General features: G+C 57.1%; 2 protein-coding genes across 6 annotated transcripts in view; one reads left to right on the top strand and one right to left on the bottom strand.

The window, feature by feature from the left end:
- Positions 1-193: 193 nt before the first annotated feature.
- Positions 194-25,955, top strand: SH2B3 (SH2B adaptor protein 3). Of its 3 annotated transcripts, none has more exons than XM_048323008.1 (8): positions 194-548; positions 8,511-9,293; positions 19,847-19,948; positions 20,205-20,296; positions 20,391-20,485; positions 20,678-20,892; positions 21,194-21,365; positions 21,658-25,955. In XM_048323008.1, exons 2-8 carry the CDS (start codon positions 8,538-8,540, stop codon positions 21,942-21,944), a joined length of 1,719 nt encoding a protein of 572 aa, XP_048178965.1. In that variant the 5' UTR covers positions 194-548; positions 8,511-8,537; the 3' UTR covers positions 21,945-25,955. The 3 variants fall into 3 exon arrangements, with proteins under 3 accessions (XP_048178965.1, XP_048178967.1, XP_048178966.1); XM_048323010.1 differs by lacking the exon at positions 194-548 and adding an exon at positions 1,948-2,312; XM_048323009.1 differs by lacking the exon at positions 194-548 and adding an exon at positions 4,011-7,313.
- A 542-nt stretch (positions 25,956-26,497) lies between these two features.
- The window catches only part of ATXN2 (ataxin 2), a 49,574-nt gene continuing 48,207 nt past the window's right edge, over positions 26,498-27,864 (bottom strand). For all 3 annotated transcript variants that reach the window (XM_048322994.1, XM_048322996.1, XM_048323001.1), the window contains one exon: positions 26,498-27,159. In XM_048322994.1, coding sequence (XP_048178951.1) covers positions 27,131-27,159 — 29 coding nt within the window. In that variant the 3' untranslated portion in view covers positions 26,498-27,130. The remainder of the gene's footprint in view (positions 27,160-27,864) is intronic.

Genomic DNA, 27,864 nt, shown 5'->3' with positions numbered 1-27,864 from the left:
CCACCTTTAGAAATGCAAATGAGCCACTTCCAAACCACCCCACCCATCCTGAAAACAGAATGGGCCAGAGCAGAGGAATTAGAGGGAAGAGGGAAGGACCGCTGGGAGCCAGTAAAGGGTTTTACAGAAGAAGAAAGCAGCAATGGTTAAAAGCTGAGGGCAGCACAGAGCGGAAGGGAAGCAGCAGCGTCTGAGTGAGTGAGTGAGTGTGTTTGAGAGCATCTGCGCAGCTCCACATACACAAACAAAAAATAAAAAAGCAGAAGTCAGGGGTAGTGAATTAGCAGTTGGGGACTAAGAAAATCCATACAGGAAGCAAAACAAAAGAGAAATCTCAGGCTACTGGGGCTGAGGACGCTGAGAGGGCGCTTCTGACATAGATGAAGTTGATAAAGAAAAGTGCGATCGCTGGGAGCTGGGACAGCCGCCCGCGGGAAGCGGGGCAGGCACCCGGATCCGCCGGCCGCTCCTGCGTTCTCAGGAAAAGAGCCAGAAGGTGCAATTATGCATAAAGCAACGGCAGGAGGAATTAAAAAGCAGATTTTAAGGTAAGATTTTATCACGTCAGCTGCTCCCAGCCGCTTCCCTGTGGGGTTTGGGAAGGGCTGGTTGGATGCAGAGTCACCCGGATCCCTGGAGCAGGCAATGCTCGAAAGGGCTGTGGGGTTATGGCTCAGATCGATCCAGGGGGGTTGCTGAGGCTGGAGGAGGGGCAGCAGGGCTGCGTCCAAACCGGCTGTGGTCCAGGGGTGGCACAGCACCCGCAGGGAGTTGGCATTTCAGTCTTTTCTTCGCTGGAAGATGGGTTGGGAATGGACGGAGTGAACAACTGAGGCGTATTTAAAGCACCACTGAGGATGGACCCCACTGGGGGTGACACAGATGTTGTTCACAAACAGCTCAGTGACTCTCAGCCCACTCTCCAAGGGCAAATTCCTGCAGCTTCCACCTTCCCAACACTCACAAATCCATTGTGTGGTGTCTGTAAAATCCCAGCTGCCACATCCCTGGGTTTCCTTGGCTTGGCGTGCTGGGTGGGCACGAGACCATGGGCACCACCACGGCTACTCTGCCATGACTTTTGCCTGCTCAGGGTGAGTGGGGATCTGTCCCTCTGTCCCTGGCACTGCTGCCATTCCGGACAAGGCTTCGTAGGAGCTCTTGGCACAACCAGTAACACGAGTGGGGAATGCCAATGGGCCAGACGTGACGGTACAGACCACAGCCCAGCCCTCTACTGGAAAAGGGTGCAGTGGAAGTTTATTTTCCTCCATTTCTCATGGCAGAGTGGGCGGCTGCAGCTCTGCCGTGGGGCCCCTGCTCCCCTGGGACGAGATGGCAGCAGGATGGCACCAGGATGGCTGAGCCTGACCCGTGTCCACCCACACCAGTCCCCAGTCCTGCTTGGGACCAAAGGGACACTGTGATCACTCTGTCACGGCTGAAGCCCTCGCCCACGGTGTGGGACAACTGTGGGCCCTGTGTCCTGATCCGCTTCGGTTGGACGTGGGCAGCAGCCTGCGGTGCCTTTCGCCACAAGATAATTTGGAAAATTATGAGAAATGGGGTTTGAGACAGCATCTGGCCCACTGCTGCCACCGCAGAGGTCCCTTGGGTCCCAGCCCGCGGAGCCGGGGGAAGACGCGGCCAAGCAGGAACAGGAAAGCGCGGTGTTTTCCTCCCGAGCCTCCCACAGACCTCACGCTCGGGCTCCCTCCCGACTCCCGTGGGGCTGGGGCCGGGGGGGCGGAGCGGACACCCCCAAATCCACGGAGGAAACATTCTAAAAGTCACTAAAACTATATATATAGATGTAAAAATTAAAAATAAATCCACCCCGGGAGTGCGGCCGGGCTGTTTGTGCCGCTGCCTCCGCGGGCGCGGATGCGATAAGATAAAGGCAGAGGCGGGGAGGGGCGGCGCGGAGCTGCGCGGAGCGGGGCGCACCCGCGGAGCCGCCGGCGGGGCCCGGACGGACGGACAGACCGGCAGACACACAGACACACACAGGGACAGTCACACGAGCGGACGGACAGACAGGCGGGCGGGCGGACGCACGGACGGGACGGCCCCTCCGCTCCGCCCCCGGCCGCGCCGCTCCGCTTTACATAACCCGTCCGGGGTCGGGGTCCGCGCCCCGCGCCTCCGCCCGGCGGAAATGCGGAGCCGCCTGCCCGGGTTTCCTGCCTGAGCCGAGCCGAGCCGTGCCGTGCCGAGCCGTGCCGAGCCGTCCGCCCCGTCCCGCCCGCCCCGTCCCGGGCGCTCCGCCGCTCCATCATGGGCGAGCGGCAGCCGGACGCCTTCTCCTTCAGGTAAGCGCGAGCGCGCCGCGGCACCGGGACGGGCTGGGCTGGGCTGCACCGAGACGGGCGGCCCCGGGAAGCAGCCGCTGCAAAGCGAAAGTAGCGGCGGAAGGAAGCAGCGAGGGGGCCGCTCCGCTTGTGCAGCCCCCGGAGCTTCCCCGGGAGCCCCGGGCTGGATTCTCTCACCTGCGGAGCTCCGGTGCCCCCGTTCTGCGGTCGTGAGCCCCTTCCTCTGCTAGCCTCCAGCCCTCGGACAGCAGCCCCTTCCCCCTCACCCCGTTTCTATGCGGCACAGCCTTATCCCTGCCCTTCGCTCGGGCTGCCTCTTTCCGGGGACTGTGCTCACCCTCGGGGACCCTTGGTCTCCCAGCTCCCGTTTTCCCCGTGGGCACTCCCTGTTCCAGGGGCTCTGTTCCCCCATCCTGGGGACCCCCATCCTTCTAGCACCACAGTACCCCAGAGCACCTCTTCTTCTGGGATCCTTCGATCCCCGTTTCCCAGCATCCCTATTTTGGAGATCCCAGAGCCGGGGGTGCAGCATGCAGGGAACCAGCTCTGCCCCTCTCCTCTGCCTCCCCCTGGACCCCTGCAGCCCCTGCCATGGCGGTGACTCCTCTGGGGGTCCCGTGGGGTGATGCCCACCTGCCCCATGTTGTGGGGTCCTGCTCTGCCCAAGGGGGCCATGCCTTGCTTCTGCCCCCGTGCCCACTGCGAGTGCCAAGCGGAGGTGCCACCTGGAGCCTGCCAAGCGGCTCCTCTGACTCTCTGCTCCCTGCAGACTTTGTTGGCTCCCTGGCTTGGCACGAGGCCGATGCACCAGCGGTCAGCATCCCCGTGGCCTTCCCATGCCCTGCCAGTGTGCCCAGTCCTGCCTGTGGCAAACCCTATCAGGGTCACCCGCAGAGAGCCCGGACCCACTGGCTCATGGCAGTGACACGGTCATTGCAGCCCGGGCTGGGATTTATTGTCAAGGAAACCAGGATGAGTTGTTGACCTGCGATTTCGATATTGTTGTAAATTGATTCAAGATGTGTTGGAGTTGTGGGCTGGTGGCCTAGGGACTTTTTGGGGCTGCAGCCAGAGGAAGAGGTGGCTGGTGCAGGGGCCTGGCGCTGCCAGCTCCTGCATGTCCTCCCTGCACTTGGATTTGCTGGCAGGAAATGGGACTGGAGTTTAAAGGCCCATGGAATTAGTGGGAGGTTTCACTTCGACTTGTTTGGGACCAGAACAATGCTTTGGGTTTCTTTTAAACTTGTTTTTGGGGCAGGAGAGTCTCATCCCTGTGCATTCTCCTCTCCCCAAAGCTTCTTCTATTTTCTCTTTTACCTTTATGTATTTATTGCCTCTGGTAAGATCTGGTTTCACCAGAGCCCACAGGGCTGCGGATCTGCCAGCACCCTGTGTCATGCTGGAGAGACTGGGGCGCGGGTGCCAGTGGCTTTTGAGGGATCTTCCATCCTCTGCCAGAGCAAATCCTCCCCACCCACACACCCGTGGGACTGACGGACACTGTGAAGGTGTCGGGACAAATCCCGGCGGGTGACACAAAGTGAAAGTGCAAGCTCTCATCGCTGGTGGGGTTTGTGGTGCTGCCGCGGCTTGGCAAGGAGAAAGGGCCAAATCCAGCAATCCCTGGGGGACTGCTGTGGAGAGAGCCCGGAGAGCCAGGCTGGCTGGGAGCTGAGCTGCCGGCTGCTCCCTGCTGTCCCCAGGGACCCCCAGCCAGCCGCTCCCCCGGGAGCGCTCCCCGCACCCGGTTTCTCCCACGCCTACACCGCAGCGATTCATTTCATGCAACAAAACAAGCCCTGTCGAAAGAGGCCACCCCGCTGCCGGGCTTTTCCCCGCAGGCAGTGGGTGTAGGAGAGTGTGATGGTGCAAACCAGGCTGCAAGGTGCCAGATGCCACGGCATGGAAGAAGGCAGAAGGTTTCTGGGGAGATGGGCTGGCCACAGCTGCTTGTCCTGGTGAGCTGCTGTGGGCCGAGCCAGAGTGGAGCTTGGATTTGACCGGAGATGAGTTTGGGTTGTCTCCATCCTGTGTGTCCTGTTGGAGTGGTCAGGGGAAGCCAAACAGGTGAATTTCCCTCAGATTTGAAGTGCTGTAACATCTCCCACATCCCCAGAGGCCTGTGGTGCTGCTCAGCCCACACAGAGCTGTAGATTAAGGCCGGTTTGGGTCTTTAATATAGAAAGCTGTGTGGTGCCAGGAGGTGAAATGAGAGGGGTGTTTATGTCCTGTCAGAAAGCAGAGGAAGGAGGGCAAAACTTGCCTTCCCTCCCTGGCTTTTAAACGGATTCCCTACAGCCTGTATGGATGTGTGGATCGGGGGATCTCACCGTCCTGCTCCTTTCTTGTTTTTTAACTTGCTGGTTTGGTTCAGACAAAAAAGAGAGGGGGAAGCTCCCAAGACCCTGTGGGATTCTCCAGCTTGTGTGGAAACAGCCAGAGGGTCACAGGGAGTGATGGTGTTGTGCCATCACCCTCTAGGAAACCCAGAGAATTCTCACCATCACGGGCGGCTGCTCCAGAGGGAAGAGCAGGACAGTTTCTGCGGTGGATTGTGCTGGCACTGGCTTTGGCTGTTGTATAATGATGCTGTAAATACTTGGGTGTATCCCACATCCCGAGGCTGCAGACAGACCCTTTCCCCACCTCTCCCTCTGAACTTTCCCCTCCTGCCTCCCTGAGTGGCAGCATCTCCGTGCCCACCCCCAAAAGGCTGCAGCACCCTGCTTATCCCCCTCAATCCGGGGGTGCATCCAGATGTTCCTCCAGCATCTGCCATCTACGGGGGATTGGGATGCAGAGAGAAGGCTGCACCATCCCCATCCTGGGGACATGCTCTGCACCACCCTGCCCTTGCAAGCCCACCTGTGGCTGGCTGGATCTCCCAGGGACCTGCATCCCCCTGAACCCGCCGTGCCGGATGCTCTTCCATTGAAAAGTGCCGTTCATTGTAACCCAGCCTTTTATAGCCGCCTCGGAGCGGCTGCGTGGCCATGCCAAGAAAGGCTGCAGCCAGCTCAGAATAGCTCTTTTCATGGAGGACATCCTGGGAAGGAACAATGTTCCTGCTCTTGGGATTGTGGGAACTTTGTATTTCTGCCACTGGGGAAGCGGGGAGCTGTGGGGCCGGCCAGGGCGTCTCCCAGCCCCTCGCTTCACCCTCTCCTGAAAATAGTCCTTGGGATGAGTTTTGAATAGTCCTGTGCTTATAAAGGGAGCTGCAAATGCCTCCGGACGCTTCTCCTCCGGTTGGGAACAGTTATTTCTGGGAGAGCCAGCGCATCAATCACATTTCCTATTCACGTCGCTGGCGTGCATTTTCCTGGCGTGGAACTGGCAGCGAGTGGGGCCGGTTTCATTTTCGGGTGCTGGTGCTGCACATGCTCCAGGGCTGCCAGCACACAGTGTGTGAGCAGGGCTGGACACAGGGCACTGGGCACGGCCGCGTGGGCTCTGCTCCCTCACACTTCCCCTTGAGGCCGGATTTGCAGCGCTGGGTGCTGAAGGGTGACCTTCCTGAGTGGCCACAGCCCTTGGATGGCTGTTCCGTGGCAGGAAGGTGGTGAGTTGGATCTGGCAGCTCCTCCGTGGTGAGGCCAGCTGGCTCTGAATGCTCATCCTCCGGGAGCGGGTGGCAGGATTGCGGCGCTGGCTCCCAGCACTGCCCTGGCACTGCTTGGTGCTGCCGGCTCCTCTGGCTGCAATTAAACAACAAATGCATTTACTGGGACAAATAACCCATTGCTGGATCCAGGCGCAGATTCCCATCCCGGTCGGTGCTGGCACCGCCGCTGCAGCAACGCTCAGGTTGGGCAAGAGTTTAAGGGAAGCTCCTGGGGGTGGCTGGGCTGCAGGGCTGGATCCTGCACAAGCCCCAGCTCGCTGTCCCAGCCCACATCAAAGCCACCGCGGCCGGTCCGTCCCGTCCCACTCTTCCTCGAGCTCCTGGCCCAGCACCCCAAAACAACCTCAGCACCCCAAAACAACCTCAGCACCCAAGAACAGCCCCGAGGTGGGGCGGGCTGGGTGATGTACAGCTCTTCCAGCAGCTGGCAGGGATAGAAGCCCCCCATCCCAACTAGTCCCTGGTGTGTCCAAGGATGGGCTGGATTCTCCATTCAGAGCAAATTAAAGCAATCAGTTTTCACAAGAAGTACTTCATCCAACCTGCAGGATGGCCAGGAGCTCCTCACGGGGACATATGAGGAATAAGATGTAAATTCTGCTTTAAAGCAGCTGGATTCCAGCATTGAGGAGCGCAGCGGGCTGGAGCAGGGAGAAGCTCACCCGGCAGCAGGAACTCACATCCCTGTGGATGTTGCTACTGGAACCTGGGGCTGAGCAGAAGAGCGGGAGGCTGCTGTGGTAACTCCAGCATGGATTCATCCGGGATCGATCTTTCCACGTGGGAAGTGCGCCAGGCAGAAGCAGTGAGGTCGGCATTGCGCCAGTGCCGGGAGGAGGAAGCACTGGGGAGTTATTTCCCATCGTCGTGTTGGAAAAGCACGTTGCCACTGGAGACAGCCTTCGGCTGCTTCCCACCGCGTGGCACAGACGAAGCCCGGCTTTTCCTGCGCCACGAACCTCTCCCGAAGCTGGCGCGAAGCGAGCCTGGAATCTTGGAAGGCGAATTCCCTGTCCTGGGAATCTCCCACCTGCCTGTGGAGCCATTCGCACGAGTGCCCCGCTTCCCTCCGCGTTTTGCGGGCGCATCCCTCTGAGCGTGCCGGCGGCGTGGGTGGTGCGGCGGCGATTCCCGGGTGCCGGGAGGAAGCGGGAGCGCGGCGGAGGATGCTGAGTCACCGGCAGGCTGGCGGCGCTGATAGACGGGGCCCTGCCGGGGCATTCGGCCGGGCTGCGGCGGGCGCATGCCCTGCACTGCCGGGACGCCGCACGGCCCCGAGCCTTGGGCGGCTCTTCTGAGAAGCCGGGGCTGGCGGGGCGCAGATAACATCTCCCCTCGCCTGCAACCTTCGCGGGACGTGCTCGGCTGGGCAGCGGGTGGGCAGAGATAGAGCCCCGCTTCCCGGCGTTATCACCACGCCGGCTGCAAACACGATCCCCTGTGCCTGCGCGTTCCTCATCGCCCGCTCGCTTCCTCCTGGCCCCTCAGGGTTTTTTTTTTTAATATTTTTCCTCCCCCTGACAAAAGCAATCCGCTTTTCCTCCCCTCCCAGCAGCCGGGGTGCTGCTGCTGGAGTTTCGGGGAGGCGGCGGTGCCCGTGCCGGCGCGGCAGGATCCGGGTGGGTTGGCCGATGTTTCCTTCCTGAGCGGAGTGCACGGCCCCGATAAGTGCCCCGGGCGAGCACGAGGTTCGCTGGTGAGCAGGGGGGCCGGCCCCGGGGAGCACCACTGCCGGCTCAGCCGGGCACGCCGGGCCGGCTGCACGCCAGCCACGGTGCCAGATTGGCCTCGCAGCCAAATCTGCTGGGGGCAGAGATACGGTGTGGTTTGCCAGAGCCCGGCAGCTCTCCGGTCCCGCAGGCAGCGGAGCATCCTCTCAGGAACGCGCGCTCACCCCGGGCAGTGCCGGCGGCGTGGCCGCCTCTCCCCAGGCCGGTGGGGCCGGGAGGATCTGGCAGCGAAGCAGCTCCATCCCTGGATTTCTGCAGCTTTTCACGTTGTTTCCTCCCCTCCCGCCCCCGTTCCAGTTTTATCAGCTCCGTTGAAATAGGTCCCTGGAGGGAAAACCCACCGGCGCTGCGGAGCCTTGGCAGGAGCCGGGCGGATGTGGCCGGGCCAGGCGTCCCCGCGGGCGGCGGGCAGCTGCAGGCAGCTGTGCTGGCAGGAAGCCGCGCAGACGCCCCGCACCGGGACCTGCCCGCTCCCCACCGCGCAGGTGGGGAAACTGAGGCACGGCCCTGCCAGGTGGGGATGGGCGTGTAAGGAGCTGCGGCTGGGCTGGGGGGCTGGGAGCCCCGCGTGGCCACTGCTGGTGGCCGCCGGTGGCCATAGTGGTTGGTCATGTGGCCGTGCTGCTCCCTGGGAAGCAGTTGTCCCCTGGCCATTTCCAATGTATCCATGGGAATGAGGCAGCTCTGAGTGGGACCCAGCTGACCACAGCCTTCCCCGGGCTGCTGCCCTGTGGATACACATTCCGAGTGGGGTATGGCCATGCCAGCCAGGGGTTGCCGGGCGCGGGGGACACGTGGCGACAGTGGGGACTGCTCTCACCACCCGTGTGCTCTGTCTTGCAGCGTGGCCGCCTTGCTGGAGCCTCGGCAATGAATGGACACTCGCTGCCGGCCGGCACGCCAGCGCATCCCCGGGGCTGGCATGAGTTCTGCGAGCTGCACGCCATCAGCACCGCCAAGGAGCTGGCGCGGCACTACCTGCGCTTCGCCACCGAGCACCCGCACCATGACCTCCTGGCCGCCGAGAACTTCTCGGTGCAGTTCACCGACCTCTTCCAGCAGTACTTCTGCCACGAGGTGAAGGAGGGCATCGCCATGAACCAGCTCCGTATCCTGCCCGCCGGCCCGGCGCGGGATTACCGGGACACGCACCGGCGCCACACCGACGCTTCCCTGGGCACGGTGACCACAAAAGCCGAGGGAGAGCCCGGCGCCCGTCCCGAGCAGCCTGTCCGAGCCCCTGAGGCTGCTCCCTCTGGACTGCGCAAGTCCTGGAGCTCGGAGGAGCTGGCGGGGCCGGCGCGGAGGCCCTTCTCGCTCAGCCAGCTGCGCAGGAGCTGGCGCAGCCTCTTCCGCCGCCGCTCCTCGGATGCCCTCCCCGGGGATGGCGATGGGGAGGCGGCGGAGGCGGCTCTCAAGCCGGGACTGGGGAAGCGCATCCTGCCGTGGGGGCTGTCGCGGGAGCAGCCCCCCGAGGTGCGCAAGGAGGGGCTCCTCAAGTACGGGCTGCTGGATGAGAATTCCCTGGACAGCGGGACGCGCTGGCAGCGCTGCCGCCTGGTGCTGCGGCAAGCGGGGCCGCCCGACAACGAGGAATTTGTGCTGGAGCTCTTTGACCCGCCCAAGGTAAGGAGCTGCCGCCTCTTGCCCATCCCAGCCGGGTGATGCTGTGGGTCCCTTGTTTGGGGATGATGCCCAGATGCCGGAGCATCCTGCAGGGAGGAGCAGGGCTGCGGTGCATCCAGCAGCACGAGGGTTTCTCACCATGAGAGGCCCGGATGGGTTTGCTCTGCCGCTCCTTTCCCTCTGCTGCAGCCACGCGAGGCTGGGCCTTGTTTATTTAACACCTCTGAGGAGGAGACAGAGCCACCCGTGTGGGGTCACGTTTGGGGAGTGAGAGGTGCTGAGACCAAGGTGTGCTAATTGCGGCAGTCGGGCAATATGTCATTGCATTTCTCCCTGCTGGGACCTCAGAACTGGGTTTTCTAGCTGGAAGCAGAGCGCCTGCCTTCCAAGCTGAGGATAGAGGCTGGTGGCTTCCATCCCACTCATCCCAGCCTCATGAACCCATCCCAGCAAGGTGAGGGGGCACCCAGTCTGATGAACCCCAAATTCACCCTGTCCCCTGTGCTGTGGCTTCAGCTGCCTGAGCATCTGCTCGCCTGGGCAAGCTGGGAGAGGAAAGGGAAAATAGGAATTGGCCTCGGTGCCTTTCTCTGCTCCCATTGGGGCCTGTAGTTTTACTTTCCATGAGGAGTTTTGTGACTGGAAGTTCAGCTCTCGGCTGCTCCAGGGAGCTCCCGTGGTGCTGGGACGTGGCTGGAGCGGAGATGATGCAGGATGTGAGGGAGTGGGGAACGAGGTGGGGGGAGCTGGGGTGTTTAATCTGTGAAAAGACGGTTCCTCCACATGGCAGGTCTTGAGCAGGCGCGATGGGATGAATTTTCCCTTTCTTTTTCCATTTTTTTTTCCTCTGTGCTCGTTTAACTTTGATGACAAACTTGTGCTTTGGAAGAAGGAACCTCCGGTAGAGCTGGAGCTTTGTCCCTGCCTTCAGGGCAGCAGGGTCAGGGAGCAGCTGGCTGAATTCCTGCTATTTCCGTCAAACGACTCCAATATTAAATATTTGAAAAAAGAAACAACGTCAAAATTGTAACATCTGAAAGTAAAAGCTGGTTTTGCTCCGTCGTGTCAAGGGTTGCAGTTGTTTGTCCCCATGGGAGTGTGTGTCCCCATCCCGGGCCACAGGGAGGTCAGGGGTGCTCTGAGGCGCTTGGAGGGCGCTTCAGCAGCTGGGTAGCACCACCTTTTCCCCCTCCCTCACCCCTTTTCTCTCCCTTTTTTCCCTTTTCCCCCACTTTTTCTTTTTTTAAAACTCTTTTTTCTTTTTTCCCCCCCTTCTTCTTTTTTCCCCCCTTTTTCTTTTTTTCTCTTCCCCTTTTCTTTTTTCAATTCCCCCCCCTTTTTTTTTCCTGCCCCCATCTTTTTCTCCCTATACCCCCCCCTTTTTTATTCCTCTCCTCCCTTTTTCTTTATTTGTTTCCCTCCCCCTTGGGAAACAAGCCCAGCACATTCTTCCTCTCCCCACATTCCCTGACCAGCTTTGACTCAGGGGTGGGAGACACTTCAAAGAAGACACTGAGTTCCCCCTCTGCTCTGAGCATTATTCCTTGCAGTCTCCAGGGGATGGAGATTTCCTGGTGCTCCACATCACCACGAGGCCGGAGACCCCACGGTCCCCGGAGCCCCGAGCTGGGGGTTTCTCAGCCAGGGCTGCGGAAGTGGGGGATGTTCCTTGTTGGATTTTGCAAGTCTCTGGATTAAATTGCTTCCTGTGCAAATATTCTCAGGGCGGCTCCTTCCTTTCCAATTCTCTGGGCCAGGGCCAGCTCCCATCTCCTTTACAGCACAATCAATCCAGACCCTTTCCCAGTGACTGCGGTTGAATTCCGGGGGCGGTGGAAATTCCCCCACGGTGCTGGTGGCTGCCACTCCCCAAACCCAGCACGGGGGCAAACCACGGAGCAGTGAGAACAGAACAGTTTGTTGGGGGGTTATTTTCCTTTAAAATAACTAAATAACAACCAACAACCTCCCGGGAATGGCTGTGAGGAGCCCCTTCCCTTCAAACCTCCTGCCCTGGGATGCTCCCAGGGCTTTGCCACTGCCTTTTCCCCATCTCATGGGTCTGTTCTGGATTTGAGGATGCTGTTGATCACCTTAGAAAATTGATGGTTTTTAATAAGCAACTGTAAAGCCAGTTCTTGGGCTTTTTTAACCCCAACTGGTCTCTGGACTGTGAGGCTGGTCACCCTCAGGGTCTCCCTGGAAGCACCCTACCCCCTTCCTCCTCTTTCTTCCCCCTTCCTCCCCTTCCCACCTGGCAAATAATAGGATGCAATTGAAATTTCAGCTCAGCCTCAGGGCTTTACGGCATCAAGCCAAGCCCCCAAACATCCATCCCCTTGGAATGACCTTGGAAAAGGCAGGTGTGTGGAGAAAGGAGGGGGGTCCTGCTGCTTTTGGCAGCTTTTATCTCATTTTCCCCCGTTTCTCCTGGTGCTCCAATGGGCCTTCTGAGCTTAATCCTGTAACGTGCCCGGCATCAAAGGGAGTGGGGGCTTTGAAGAGCCCTGATCCCATTTACTGCTTGGGTGGCTGTGCTGGGTGAAGGGGTCAGGGAGCTGTGCTGGAGAATCCGGTGATCCCTACGGCACTGCCTGGAGTGGGCATCCCCTGCCCCAGGCGTGTGCCAGAGGAGATGAGGATTTTGGGAGAGGGAGCAGCTCCCCTTCCCATGCTCACAGCCACAGCTGGCTTGGTTTTGGCATCACTCCCTCCTCCCTTGAGCACTGGAAAAACGACTTTGCAAAGGAGGGATTTGGAGGTAATGGGATTTGGTGCTCCCCTGGGAGAAGGTCACGGCCTGGCTGCAGGGCACAGCATTGGGGGGCACCTGGATGCCACCCTGGGGACATTCCAGAGGGTGCTGGGGTGTGAGGAGCGAGGTGAGGATGCTCAGTGGAAGAGCAGCTGGAGTAGGATATCAGGATACTTGTAGTGTTTGTATATATGGCTATATATATATATATATATATATGTGCCACTGGAAAACCCTGGGCATGGTCCTGCAATTGCAGCCCAGGTGGATTCTCTGATATCCATCATGAGGGCGATGCTCACCAGTCCTCCCTGATTTCCTTAGAGGCATTAAGGGCTTTCTCCACTCCCACACCCTTTAATCCCATATGACCTTTAGGATTGCGTACCACTGAGGTCTCTCCACCTTCATAAATTTAAACCAAAGCTGGCAAACCCAGGTTTGTCTGCCTTGGGGCCGCCCTGTTCCTCAGCTGAGCCCCAGCCCCAAATACCTCTTAAATGGCCAAATCCCAAACTCCGTGAAAGCCGTGATTCGCAGCGGAAATGTCCCGAGCCGTTTCTGTTGACCAGATGTTTTTACAGGAAGGGGAAGGGAAATGGGATTTGCATTTGTGCTGCTTTCTTTATAGCATTTTAATGAAATCCAGTGCATCCCGTAAATTGATGGCACGCCGGGACTAGCCGGGAAGACTCCTTCCGGAGAAAGCCCTTGGAGCCTCTGCCACGGCTCGAAGTCTTCGCCGCAGCCACGGGAGGAGTAGTATTTTTATCTCTGCTCAGTGTGAGACTGCTCTGACTTCCTTTTTTTTTTTCTCTCTCATTTTTTCGATGTTTTTTCTTTTTTTTACCCCTTTCACCTGAATCTGGTTTCTGAGAACTGCCACCTCCTGAGCCAGCAGGTTCCTGTCCCTGATTTTTGGTGCTTGGGGCTGTGGGTGGCAGCTGGTCTGGCACGGGATGGGGCACATCCCAGTGTTTTGGTCCCTGTTCCTTGTCCCTGCTCCTCCTGGAGCTGCTCAAACGTGGCCTGAGCGACTCAGCCAAGGATAAATGGAGGGCCTGTGGTGGAGGGGGAGCTTTACTCCCTGGAGCACCATGAGAAGAGTTTTGCCTGTGATGGGAAGCAGGTCAGCATCCCATCATCCCGTCCCTGGGCCAGGAAAGAGCATGTTTGTGTCAGTCTGCATCCCCAGGGACTGCATCCCTCTCCTGGCATCCTTTTCCTGGCATTCCCAGGGACTTCATCCCTCTCCCAGTATCCTTCTCCCTGTATCCTCAGGGACTTCATCTCTCTCCTGGTATCCTTCTCCAGGAATCTCCAGGGGCTGCATCCTGTCCTGATGCAGCTGGAGATGTCCCTGCTCGCTGCAGGGGGTTGGACTTGCTGTCTTTTCAAGATCTTTTCCAGCCCAAACTATTCCGTGAGTCTGATCCCTCTCCAAACGTCCTGCTCCCAGCATCCCTCTCCTGGCATTCCCAGGGACTGCATCCCTTTTTTGGCATTTCCAGGGCCTTCATCCTGGTCTAGGTGATGTCCCTGCTCATTGCAGAGGGATTGGACTGGGTGGCCTCTGAAGGTCTCTTCCAACCCATATCATTCTGTGATTCTGTGATCCTGCTCCCAGCATCCTCAAGGATCGCATCCCTTTCCTGGCAACCCCAAGGACCACATCCCTCTCACGGGCTCTCCCAAGGACCACATAGCCAGGAGCTGGCAAAACTGCTGTGATGATGACCTGGAGGGTTTTGGGTGTCCTGAAAATCCCTTGGGAGAGGCGAAACCTCCCCTGAAGGCACCCGGAGCTGCCCCAAAACCCTCGGGCAGCCTCTCTCTGGCGCTGCGCTCTCGGCACCCGCTGTTCTTCGAAGGCACCGAGGGCTGAGCGGCCTCAGGGCTTTGTGAGATTTTGGTGGTGACTTTTGCTCTCTTCCCCCTCCTCCCTGCTCTGTTTTTGGGTATCGCGGGGTGAGGGCACGCGGCGGGGTGGGGGGGAGGGCGAGGAGACAAAGGTTATTTGTCATTTATTAACCACAACTTTTTCCATCCTTGGTCATGCACGGAAAAAACACTTTTAGCAGTGTAACCACAGCCCCGGCGTTAATTGCTGAAGAGCGGAGTTTCTTATTTTGGAAACTGTTGCTGGGATGGGGCTCGCCGGGGTGAGCTGGGTGTGAGGTGAAGGGTGCAGGACGGACCCCAACCTGTGCTTCATTGAACTCTGGGGTTGTGGGCTCGGAAAGATTCCGTCCTTTAAATCCCATGCTTTAAAATCCGCCCTTCCCGGGGGGTGTTGTCCCATTGCTGTGCCCTCCCTGTTTATCGGAGTGTCCCTCGCAGGGATGCTGCAGAGCTGCTCGGGGTGGAAAGCACCACGTGCTGCCTGAGAAGTGAGCAAAACATGGAGATATTGAGCAAACCACAGGAAAAGGGACTGGGAAAGCACTCAGGGAACGCGTCGCTTCCCCCCAGCAAAGCTTCCCACAGCTGGGGTGAGAAGAGCTGTGGGTGCTGGTGGGCGCTGGGTCCCCGCAGCTGATGTGAGATGCCTAGTGGGGTTTTTTTGGGTGGTTGTCTTCTCTTTTTTTCCCCTTTTTCTTCTTTTTTTTTTTTTTTTCTCTTTTCACGGCCCAGGATGTGGTTGTTTCGAGGCTGAGAGCTGCGTCTTTCAAAGGTAAATATTTATGAGAGCCTGCGCAGGCAGCGCGGGGTCTGGAAGGATTCAAGGATTCATCCCAGCCGTGGTGGCAGCTCGGCTGGGGTGGACCCTGCTCCTTCCCACCAGGTCCCAACTCCAGTCTCTGTGATGGGCACTGTGATGCTCAATGTCATTTTGGGGTTATTTAAAAGCGAACATTTTGGGCAAACTCACTTCCTCCAGCCAGGCACAGCCCTGGGCAAGGGGCAGGGATGAAAATACCCATCCCGTGGGATTGAATGCTCCCTCATGGCATTTTGAACCTTCTCCATTGTCCTGGGTGATGCAAAACCCCCTGGATGATGCAAAACCTTGGGATGACAGAAAATCCCAGCCCATCCCAGTGACTGTGGGGAGCTTGCAGGGTCCATGCTGGACCCCCCCATCCCTCTGGGGCCGAGGTTTGGGGTGACTCAGTCCCGGCTGCTGCGGCTCCCACTTGCACACAGACACCTTGTTTACTTTCCATGCTCGTTATTTATTCCAGGAAATTATTAAGGCAGCCCACGCTGGAACCGAATTTGGCATAAAATAAATTTCAAAAAAATAAAAATCAAGGGGCTGGCGAATGCCGACTGTTTACAGATCCTTTTTATAGCCCCCATCTCCCTCAGCCCTGCTGTGAGCCACTGGGCTCACTGGTTTTGGGGGACTTTGCAGGGTTTTGGGGTCTTTGCAGGGTTCTGGGGGGCTTTGCAGCAGTTTGGGAATGCTGGCTCATTCGTGCAGAGCAGGGAGGTTTATCAATGCACAAAGAGGAGCCACCAGCCCCAGGGATGGGTGGGGCTTCCTGCCTGGACCCCCCACATCCCACCCCACAGATTCACCCGGCGGCTCTTGGGGTGTTGTTTTGCAGCACCCCAGTTGAATTTCGTAGGAAATCGGAGCTCAGGGGGGCGATGGGGTCCGGGCCGTGTTCTCTCCCATCGCCGTTCGCCGGCGCTCGGCAGCCGCCCGGAATGGGAACAGAGGGATCTTTGTGCCCTGGCCGCCCCCGAGCCAGCGCTTCAGGCCAGCACAACGGTGCCTCTTGTCACCGCTGAGCTCGGTCCCCTCGGGGACGGCTCTGTCCCCTGCCACGGCCCGCGGGATGCTTGGAGACAGGCTGTCCTGGAAACTCCTTTGTGCCTCTGGTGTCGGGTTGAGGATGCTGGAGGAGCTTTGGGGTGGGCGGAGAGGGTTTTTTGGGAGGTCATGACCAGGGGCTGGGGGATGTTAAGCTCGCACAGCAGCCGGTAGTGGGAATCACCTCCCGTGCTCCTGTTTGAGTCAGGGAACCTCTGAGCTCCAGTTCCCCAAGCCCAGAACAGAGCTGCTGTCAGGTTTCCAAATGAGCAGTCTCCACCTGCAGAGAGGCAGGAATGTTTTGGGAATGTGTCACCCTGGGGCCAGGGGGAGCTGAGCTGAGCTAGGGGTTCCTGCAGCAGGCATGGAAGGCCCAAATCAGTGGGATTCCACTCCCTGTCCCAACAACCAGCACTGGCAGGGGCTGTCCAGGGTGGACCTCTTCCCTTGGGATGAGCCATGGTGCAAATACCCGAGGAAGAGCACTGGGATGAGCTGTGCTGTCAGCTCCCCCGGAGCACTGGGATTAGCTGCTGGAGGACAGAGGGATCAGTCATGTGCAGATCCCTGAGGATGAACACCAGGATTAGCTGTGGTGTAAACACCTAAGGACACATACTGGGATTATCCATGGTGCAAAGTCCTCAAGGATGAGCGTTGGGTTTAACTATGGTGAAACTCCCAAGGGCAGCCACTGGGATTTCCTGCCACACAAAATCCCCGAGTATGAAGGCTGGGATTACCCATGGTGTGAATCCCCGAGGACAATGGCTGTTCCAGCAGACACTTCGCATCCTCCAGCAGGACCCTTGAAGCCCTCACAGCCCCTGCAGGGCCCCTCTGCCTCCCCCTGCCCTGCCCCAGCACCAGGGGATGTGTTTCCCACCCTGTTCACCCAGCATTCCCTGGAGAAGATCTGCGTGTATCCATGCTCCTGGAAAACTTCACAACTTCCCCCAGAGCTGCAGGCACAGGATATGGTTTTGTGTCCATCCAGCGCAGCCAGGCTGAGCTGGGCTCAGCGCTGCAGCTCTGGCTGAGGTTTGTCCCTTGCGTAAGGGACACAGAGCTCCGTGATTTACAAGAAGTGACAAATCTCGCCTGTATCCGTTGGGGACCTTGCACAAGGGCTTGGGCACTTCCCCACCTCCCACCAGTGACTCAGAGTGGAAGTGAGAGCCGGCACGGGGAAACCCCTGGAGCGTGGAGGGGCCAGGGGCAGCTCCCGGTGCTCTCGAAGGATTTGCTCTGTGCAAACTCAGCCTGATGGCCCAGCCACTGTCATCATCACCATGCCACCATCATCATCATGGTGCCACTATCATCATCATGGTGCCACTGCCATTGTCACAGCGACAGTGCTGTCATCACTGTGCCACTGCCATCATCACTGTGCCACTGCCACTGTCACCATGACACTGCTGTCATCGCCATGCCACTGCTGTCATCATCGCTGCGCCACCACTGCCATCAATGTCAGACCACCACCCTCATCACTGCACTGCTTCCATCATCACCAAGACACTGCCATCGTCACCATGCCACTGCTGTCATCATCGTGCCACTGCCATCGTTGCTGTGCCACCACTCTCATTCTTGGAGAGCCGCCTTTCTCCTCAGCTGAGTGGCAAAAGCTCCCCCAGCACCCTCAGTGTCCCCTGAGCATCCAGACAGGACGTGCTCCTTAAGGCAGTAGCTCACAGCGTTGTGGGGAGGGCGTTCCTGGCACAGGTGGGCGAGCTGGAAGGAGCTTTGCTGTGAAAAACCCCATAAATCCCAAATATCCTTGTTGGAGAGGTGTGAGGGACCTGCTGGAGCTGGAGAATGACCCATGGCAGAGCCCAGGATGCCCAGTTTTGTGTGCCAGGACTGGCACACTGGGAATGCCGGGAATGCCACAGCAGTGACGGGGTAGCAGCTCTGTTCTGGGGGCTTGGGAGTACAGCTTCATGGGATGCCCCATCCCAGGTGATTTTGGGGGGTGCTCAGCCTCATGCTGGGCTTTCCCCCCTTTGCACAGGATCCTTTGGGGAGCAGTGAGGTGAATCTCCATGTGGAAGCTGATGCTGGTGGGGTTGGGGCTGAGCTGGAGCAACATCCCAAACATTTCATCCCATCCTGAGCATGCTGAGCACCCCAACCCAGGTGGCAGCGGGGGTTACCCATCCCCACAGGGCTGCTGGGGCACCTCTTGCCGAGAAGGAGCCCGTGGGTGAGCACTTGGTGTGTTGAGTGTGCACTTTTGGTTACTGAGAACTCCCTTTCCCGGTAGCGGCCGCATCGAGCCGGGCATCTTGCGGTCAGGTGCGGCTCTCCGGGAGCGGGGGCACCGTGCCTGCGGCAGGCACTTCTCCGAAGCCAGCCTGCTTTTTCAGGCACCGTATCTCTGTGCTGCATCATTTCCTTCTCCCTTCATGCTCCAGCTGCGCTCTCCACACCAAGACACACAGGGGGCTTCTCCGAACTCCCTTTTCCTGGAATTTCCCGATTTCCTAAGAAGCCGACCCCAGCGCTGTGGTTGGGATGTTGATAAAACCCGCTCAGGGTCATGCTGGACGTCACAGCCCCCGTGTGGGAAAGCAGCCAGGATGAGCGATCCTTTCACTTTCTCCGCACAGGACTTTGCACAGGGCACGGTTACGTTCCAAAGGTGGCAGAAAAACCAAATTCCTTCGGGATAAAGCCCCGGCGCCAGCGCGGCGGCTCACGGCAGCCCGGTGACAGTGATTGCAGCACGGCACAGCTGCAATCACTGTCGCCAGCAGGCCCGGGGGTGCCGGAGCCACCGCGGTGTCACCAGCCCTGTGCATGACGCCGTACACGAGCGACTTCTAAGAACTTTCTTTTCGGTGCAGCTCGATGCTGATAAGGGCTGATCCCTCTCACGCTGCGTTTCCGGCCCCAGAGAACACCGAGTGCTCGGCTGAGGGAGGGAGGAAGGAGGGGGGGATGGAAAACAAAAAAGGCACAGCTGAACACAGTGTGGTTGGATGACCGAGGAGGTGTCCGGTGGGGACACTCTTGGTGTCATACAGGGGGTTGGGGACACAGCAGGTGTGGGTTTGCTGTGAGGATCACAAGCTCGGAGCAGAATCTGGGCGGTTTGGTTGGCAAATGCTGTTGTGGGGTGAAGTGCCACAGCCCAGCATGTAGGGACATTGTCCCTGTGTAGGAACAGTGGCTGTGGAGTGGAGAGGGCCACTGGAGCCAGCATCCCATGGGATGATGAAGCCACTGCGTGAATCGCAGCCAGCCAAAACGTTGTGGTGCAGCAAGCCTGGCGCAGGGGGATGAGCGTGCCTGGCATGTGGTGGCACTGCCTGGGCTTTGCTGGGATGCAGGGGATGGCTCTGTCCATGGGGCAGAGCACGGAGCATTGGCTCCATCACCCAGCACTGGTGCAGAGGTGCTCAGGAGATTTTTGCCCCCCTGGCACCCTGGGTCCAGCCGGGTCCTGTGCCACATGCCTCAGCCTCCCGGCAGCCAGCGGGGCAGCAGAGGAACCGAAAGCTGCCACAGGGATATTTTAGCTTTTTTAGAAGTGTTTGCTCAGCATTTTGTCACATGCCTGCATCAGTGCCAAACCCACCAGAGCGCTCTTGGCACGCTACTGACCCTTGCACCCACGAGCAGGATGTTCCCTGACTGCCGCCCAATTTCCCCATCGGTGCCACATCCCTGGAACGCGCTGCCACGCTGGGAACCCCCTTGTCCCTCCTCTCCTCCACCCACCCCTCCACTGTAGGGTCCTTGGGACCACTGAGATGTCACCCAGCCCCCTGGGGTGCCCTGAAAGTAGGTGGGCAGTGCCGTGGGGGGTATTTCCTCACCATATGGGGTATTTCCTCACCACATGGGGTATTTCCTCACCACACAGGGTATTTCCTTGCTGGTGGGGTATTTCCCTGCAGAACCGGGTATTTCCTTGCTGGCTGCTGTGACTCGGGTGGCTCCTGGACCTGGTACAGCAGTGGGGTGTGGGGTGGTGTTTTGGGGTGCAGAGGCTCAGCTCAGGCTCTGTGTTTCTCCTCGCAGGGCTCCAAGCCAAAGCTGCTCATTGCCTGCTCCGCCGTGCAGGAGATGCGGAGGTGCACACGCCTCGAGATGCCCGATAACCTCCACACCTTTGTCCTCAAGGTAGGAGCTGCTGAAAGGGTCTGCAGTCACCCCCAAGGCCTTTCCCACCCTCTGGGGCACACGTGGCTCCCAAAAGCTCCCGTGCCAAATTTCACTTCCTCTTCCTCTCTAGGGAGGGGATGCACAGGGGGATGTGGTGTGCAGGGTGGGGGATGCGCTGTCCCTGCTGGGGTCCCAAGCATGGGTGGGTGGGAGGGGGATGCACATCTCTCTCTCTCTCTCTGAAGCCCCCATGTCCCTCTCCGATGTCCCCCAGGTCACCAACGCTACCGACATCCTGTTTGAGGCAGGGGATGAGCAGCAGCTCAGCTGCTGGACGGCCGAGATCCGGGAGTGCATGCGCAGGGGGTAAGCGCCCTCCGGATGTCCCTGAGCCTGGGGATGGGGACAGTGGCTCTGTGTCCCCGTCACCAGCACTCAGCCTGGCTTCTCCCATCCCCAGCAGGTCTGACACAGGTGACCCTGAGCTCCTGATGTGCCGGCACCCTGACCCCACAGCCGCCAACCCCACCACTAGCACCGACCCCCTCAGCCAAGGTGAGCGGGGGGACACCCAGGGGACGCTGGGGACAGAGTATCCCTCACCGGGGGGTCACCAGCTCCTGCCATGGCTGGGCTGATTGGCCTTCCCCAAATGGCACGAGAGGGACACAGAGCTGGAGGGGAGGGGATGGGGGCGATGGGCAGGGGTCCCCATTTCCCAGGGACACTCATCCCTGTGCCTGGCAGGGGCGACACCGGGGGGCCCAGGGGAGGCGGCGGGGCCGAAGATGGAGCAGTTCCTCTCCTCCTGCCCCTGGTTCCACGGGCCCATCTCCCGGGTGAAGGCGGCTCACCTGGTGCAGCTGGGGGGGCTGGAGGGCCACGGCGTGTTCCTGGTGCGGCAGAGCGAGACGCGCCGCGGCGAGTACGTGCTCACCTTCAACTTCCAGGGCAGAGCAAAGGTACGGGCGGGACAGTGTTGGGATGGGGAGGGGAATCTCACAGGAGCCCCTGGGGCAGCCCCGCTGCTGCAGGACAGTCCCTGTCCCACCGCATCCCACCCCAGGGAGATGCTCTCCTGGTCTCTGCCCCGATGCTTGCAGTGGGCTGGTGCCCTCTTCCCCAGGGAACCACAGGCTGGGGATGCAGCACATCGTGCTAAAACCATTCGTGACCCCCATCCCAAATATCCCTGCATCCCCACCCTGTCTCCTCCAGGAGGGAGGTGGAGGGAGGGTAACAGGTCCGTGCTCCTCCCCGCAGCACCTGCGGCTGGCGCTGACAGAGCGGGGCCAGTGCCGTGTCCAGCACCTCCGCTTCTCCTCCATCGTGGAGATGCTGCACCACTTCCACCGCTACCCCATCCCGCTGGAGTGCGGCACCGCCTGCGATGTCCGGCTCTCCAGCTACGTCGTCGTCCTGCCCCAGGCGCAAGGTGTGCGGGGAGGGGGATGTTCCCGAGGGATGGAGGGTGCCGGGCTGGGTGTGGGTGCCTCGGGGCTGGGCGGAGCTGGGCCTTTTGGGCGCTCGAGGAGTGGGGAAGCAGAAGCCTCGGGGCAGTGGCACAAAAGGTGATTCCCAAGCTCCCAGCTTCCTCTTTTGAGAAAGGAGAAGCTGCTCCCAGCCACCAGCTGCGGGGCGGGGGTCGTGGGATGCACCCTGCACCCCCAGAGCAGGGGCGATGGGGCCAGAGCATCCCCCTGATCGGCATCTCCCTCTGCCCGCAGCTCCCGGCTCCAGCACCACGGTCCCTCTCCTGCTGCCCTTTCCCGGCTGGAGCCCCGAGTTCAGCCTCGTCTCCGCCGGTTCCTCCTGCCCCGAGGAGCCCCCCGCGGGTCCCCCAGCGGAGCAGATCTTCCACCTGGTGCCGCCGCCGGCCGAGCTGGCACAGAGCCTGCGCCCGGCCAGGGCCACCTCGGCCCCCGCACCCCGGCCCCGTGACTCGGACTACGAGGTGGAGGCTCAGGGCCGGGGCCACATCCGTGCCATCGACAACCAGTACACGCCGCTCTGAGCAGCACCGCGCCAGCACTGGGATGCACTTTCGGGTGGAGAAATCCTGGAGACCTTCTGGGGATCCATCGAGAGAAAGAATGTACCTGTTTCTTCCTTCTGGTTAGGGATTATTATTGTATTTTTTGCAAGGAAGGGGGTAATTTTTCACTCCTGTACGGGTGTGCTCCCTCTCGTTGGCCTGTTAAAGGGCCTCTTATTGTTATTTTTGTTGTTCTTATCAAAGCTTTCTCATTACTGTTTACACAACGCCGCTCGTGCCTGTGCCGGGCCCGGTGTCCTGCCTGTCCCTGACATGACAGAGCCCAGCCAAGGAACCGGGGTCTTGTGTTACACCCATGGAATTGGAGAAAGGGAAAAAAAAACCAAACCAGGATAACATGAAAAAAAGGATTATAAATTCACTGCCAAGTTGCTGCTCCAGGCCTCGTCCTCCTGCCCCGGCTGCTGAGCCCACCAGCAAAGCCCGACCTGAGCTGAGCTCCCATGATGGGTGAAGAGCAGGGTTTGGGCTTTTTTTTTAGCTAAGGCAAAAACTGGCTTTTTCTTGCTTTTCCTTTTTAACCCAGCACAGCCGTGGTCACTCCCTGTGCCAGCCCGAGGGATCCTCATCCTGCTCTCCCGGCTGATTGAGACTGAACACTAATTGCTCCATCCTTAGCCATGGCACCAGCTGAGAACTAACACAGAGATTGACACAAACCACTCCTGCTGGTGAGGGAGGGGTTTATCCCGTTTTATCCTGGTGAGGGATGCATTCTATCCCGGTGATGGAGGCTCTTTATCCCTGTGATGAATGGGGTTTTATCCCGGTGATGGAGGTGTTTTTATCCCGGTGATGGAACCGCTTTGTCCTGGTGATGGAATTGTTTTATCCAGGTCGTGGAGGTGTTTTATCCTGGTGATGGAATCATTTTACCCCAGTGAGGGAACCATTTTATCCTGGCAATGGAACCGTTTTATCCCAGTGATTTTAGGCACAAATCTAAAGTCAGTTTTCCCCCTAAAGAGCCCCCCCACTCTTTCTTGCCTTTTTCCCCCCAGAACACTGTGTCACCAGGAGCTTGGTGGCATTTCCAGCTACACAACGGCCTCTTGCAGGCGAGGGGTGTCCTTGGGGACACCTCCTCACCTGGAGGAAAAACTTGTCCAAATCCCTGGGTCTCAGCCTCCCCTGATCCCCAGCTGTCCCCAAACTCTGCTGCTGTTCCCAAGCCCCTGGGGCTGCTTCACCTGCCTGGGGCAGCCAGGAGAAAGGAAGCACTTCTGAGAAGCTGCCGTTATTTTAGGAAAGAGGAAGGGCTGGAGCTGTTGCGCCACATGGGAGGGGATGTTCACAGCATTCAACTTCCAGATTTCCCAGCGCAGCCTTCCCTGGGATTTCAGATGCAAAACTTTCCTTGAGATTGCCTGACAGAAAGCTTTTTTATTTCTGTTTTCCTTGAAATTGCAATACAAGTGGGAGCCCTCAGGAGCATTAAGATTTAGCAATTAATTTGAAAAGCAGCAAACACAAAGCCTTGTGGGGCTGAGTTAGGGAATTCCACAAAATTCCAGCCTCAAGGTTGGGCTTTGGTGTGAAGCAGGTGCTGGGTGAGCCAAGGTCAGGAGCTGAAGGGCAAGGCCAAAATATCTGGGGCCGAACAGCTCTAGGAGCAGCCGTGAGAGCAAATCTGGGTTTATAAATCAAAAGATGCTGCAGGGACAAACGGGAACTATCAACCGGAGAAACCATTCAGGTTTCCCTTTTGTGCCTCCCCGTTGCTTGCTCTGGCTCTCTCCTGGGCTTTGTGCATTTAGAGCAGGCAAAGGCTTTTCTCCCCTGCTTTCTCTACACTCGTGCCTGAAACTGGGAGCATTAAGAGCAAACTGCACTGGTGCTGCAGCACTGCCAGCCCCGGAGAGGCTGATGGGGAAACAAAGCCAGCCCTGTCCTCGCTGGGCTCCTCAGCTGTATCCGCATCCCATTCTCCTCCCCGGAGCAGCACAAAGGCTGCAGCCAGAGGCAGGAGCACATCCCCGGGGCTGGCTTGTGCCAGGCAAGGCAGCTCCCTCTGAGGCTCATAAATAACTCCCCGTGCTCTTGCATTTATAGGGATGGGGAAGGGAAGGGGGGACAGCACAGCACAAGTTGTCGGCTCCTTTCCTTACTTGCTGCCTGTTTCCCAAAACCTTGGGAAACACAGGGATGTGCTAAATTGTGCTAAGATTCCTGTTTTTATTCCCACTGAGCTCCAGGGGACTGTGTTCAAAGGGGTTTTCCCCCAAAAGGTGAGGTGGAATCACCCCCATCTCCCCACATCTGCAAAGAAAGGACGGGCTGGGAAAAGGCATCGCTATTCACATCCCTTGCCAGATGAATCCAGAGAAATCCTTGCCAGATAAATCAGATGCTGCTGGGGTGGGTTGTTTTGGCACGCCAGGACTTTATTGTTCCAGTGCCAGAACTGAGACATGCGTGTGCATGTGGTATTTTTAACCTGCAGTTTAATTACAGGGGGGTTCTCTGCAGTTTAAATGGAAATTGCTGTGCTTGATTAGGAAAATACACGTTGGGTTCATTATCTCCCCGCCAGCTACTTCCCCCATGCAAACAAACGCCAGTGGGGGAGAACTCCTGTTCTCCCCACCAGTGAGCAGCGGGAGAGTCCCTCTGATTATTTAATTCCATCCCCACACTCACCCACAGGGAGCCAAGGGCTGTCCCAGCTCCACCATCTCCTCATTTCTGATCTGCTGCAGCAGGACCTGAGGGGATTTTTGGGCTATTTCCTAAGCTCCTGGGGGACTGAGTTTGAAATCCCATTTCTCCTAGAAAACGTTTGGCTTGTGACACAGATCAGAGTCTGACACTGCTCCTGCCAGCACGTTACTCCAGCCCTAAGGTACTCACTCCTCTGGATTACAGCAGTGGGCAAAGAGCATTAAGCCATTCCACCCCATGGAATATAAGCATTCTGCAGGGTTTTTATATTCTTGTGATGCGAGAGAAGAGCCCAGGGCTGGGCAGGTTTAGTTCCCCAGCCCCTGTGGGATTTTTATTGGCGTTTAGGGGAGTTTTGGGAAGAGGGGAAGCCAAGGGGAGAGCCCCTGGCTGGCTCTGTGGAGGTGCGGCCTCCTCAGAAATAAAGTCAGGTGTGGCCACCAGTTTGTGCCTTGGCCCTGGAGCTGGGCTCATGGAACACGAGTTCAGATCCCACCTAATGAAGCCAGGAGCCTCAGGAGCGGCTCTTGGAGGCCTGGTGGCCTCCCCCAGGAGGGGCTGGGGTGGGGAGCCCCATTTCATCCAGCTACTCAGGACAGTTTTGAGCAATAAAGATGTAAACCAGGCAGTGCCTTCACTCTGTGTGACACCAGGGACCTGGTTTAGGGCACAATCCAAGACTTGGGTCTGGCCAGAACTCCTCCCTCTCCTCTCCCTCTTGCCAGCCCCTCCTGCTCAGTGGCCTTCGTGTCCTCAGGGGTGTCAGGTTCTGAAGAAGCCCCTGCCATGAAGCATTAGTTGAGGTCTCCATCCCTCCCTCCCTCCCACATCCCAGCCCTGTGGAACAGCACCAGCAGGTACCGAACACTGACACCACCATCCCTCACCCATCCGTTTGCATTGAAGTTATTTTGGGGTGAAACTTCTAGGAAAAGATCCAGAGAGAAGCCAAAGCTTTTCATTCCTCATCTGGACCACCAAACCCTGGTGTCATCCAGCATTCCAAACTTTTAGCTTTGATCCAAACAGCCCCAACCTTCCCCAGCAGCTCCCAGAGGCAGAGAGGCGACTGTGTATTGCCTAAATCAGCCTTTAGCAGGACGATTAAAGCCAACAGTTTTGTTGGAGTGTATTAATTTGAAAGTTCTACTTTTCACCTGCACAGAAAAGTTCTTCTTGTATAGTAATTTTTTTCTATATATTGTTTCTGTATGTACTGTACAAGTAACTTATTCTTGAATAACACGATTTTACCGTAATATTAAAAAAAAAAAAAATATGCTCTTAATAAACTGTTTTTAGAACTCATTTCTCACTTGTAGCCTTCAGTCTGATTCTCCCCAGGTGCCTGGACATTGTTTTAGTGGATAGTGGATGCTAAAAGGCAGAAATGCTCCCTCAGACATGAAAATCCTCTGGTTTGTCCCCATGGGACGATGTCTGCCCCACACAGGACAGTCAGGACACGGCACTGGGAGCAGGGATAACCTTTGTCTCCTCATCTTTTTAAGGCTTTTTGCTAGGGAATTCTTACCCTTCCTTTCCTTCTCCAGCAGCACCACAGACTTTTATACTTTTATCACCTCGAAGGCCCAGCTGGGACCTTTCCCGACACCGTCCGGAGCAGCCCAGGGCTGAGGGATCAGGAACACAAAATCAACCGGACACAAAACCTTGTTGGAAAACTGTACTGAATTTGTGATTCCCAAACCTTTCCCTGATTTCTGCAATGCCCCTGCAGCAGCAGCACCCAACAGACTCAGGGCAAACCTTGGCTCCAGTGAGGATCAGAGCTGGAGAAGCCTGTACGGGAAGAGACTCATAAATCACCACACAAACACCGAGGAGGGTCAGTTTTTAAAACTTTTTTTATTTTTTAATTTTTTTTTTAAGTTTTTATTTTATATTATCTACAAAGTAAAAGTTTTCTTAACTTAAAAGTTACATCACTGTCTCACGATAGTGATTATCTCATCAAACGTGATTTATAAATAATAACTCATCCGTTTGACGATTAGAATTTTTTTTTTTTTTTACTGAACCTGTTTCAAGTTTAGTTAGAAGTAAAAGGGATCTCCAAGTCTTGATTTTTAGTGATAATAGCAGCAAGAATCACTCTTGTTACTTCTTTTGCTAGCTGACGAGTTCATAACTTTGAAGGGTCATTAAAAAATAAATAACTTCCAGTTTTCAGCAAGCAGAGTTGGGGCACTTGCAGGACTCAGATACAGTGCATGGAATTATGGAATAGCCCACAAGTTCCTAAATGCCTCTACTCAGTCCGAATCTCTCCCACTGCAAGATGAACTGTTAGCATTCCTAGTGGATGTTACAAGAAATCAAAAAAAAAAAAAAAATTTTTTTTTTTTTAAACAAAATAAAATGAAATTCTAGTTTTCTGTGCTTCCAGTTGGCAGAAGCAGTAGAAGGAGGGTATTTGGCCTACAAAAGGTATCCAGCCTTTCAGTTATTCCAGATGAGCCTTACAACTGCTGTTGGTGGTGGGCTTGTACTGTAAAAAAAAAGTTCAAATGTAAATAATAAATTGGCAAGCCACACAACAGTTTGCTAGTAAAGTGGTCACAGGACAACTACTGAGCTCAACTTTCTTTTATTTTTCTTTTTTTTCCTCTTTTTTTTTTTGCTTTTATTTTCTTAGAGAACAAAACAAAACCCTGCACATCAAGATGTCCTTGGGATGGTTTTGTTTTTTTTTTTCCCTTCCTAAGCCCTCAGAAAGCAGCTTTGTTCTGCTTACACATTCCCCAAGAAACATCAGGTAAAACTACATCACTACAGAAGTTCAGAGGCTGTTTGAACTCGAATAATCAAAGAAGCCTAAATAAGGTTAAATTTAAAGCGGAAAGAAGTCACACAACTCCTACTTTTCCCCCAAAGCAAAGCTGCAGAATGTTACTCTGAATTAAAGTTTAGATTTCAGTTGTCACTTTATCAGCAGCCCTACCCCCACACAACATTTCACTCCTGTGAAATCATCAAGATTTAATAAAACCTCCGATCATTATAAGCTACACACAGTCCATCCCCCACGGCAAATCCACGGCAACACCTGCAAAACTCAGTCCCACAGTGCCAACGTCTCACACTTTTCCTTTTCTCTACTCCAGCTAGAGAAAAAGCAGAATATTCCCTGAATTAGGTACATCTCACCAGCTAAACCTACGCTCCTCTAGGCTGCCAAAGCGCAGCTGCGAAA

The sequence above is a fragment of the Corvus hawaiiensis genome, chromosome 18 (assembly GCF_020740725.1).
Source record: "Corvus hawaiiensis isolate bCorHaw1 chromosome 18, bCorHaw1.pri.cur, whole genome shotgun sequence".
NCBI lineage: Eukaryota > Metazoa > Chordata > Aves > Passeriformes > Corvidae > Corvus > Corvus hawaiiensis.
This window is presented reverse-complemented; position numbering and strand designations above follow the sequence as displayed.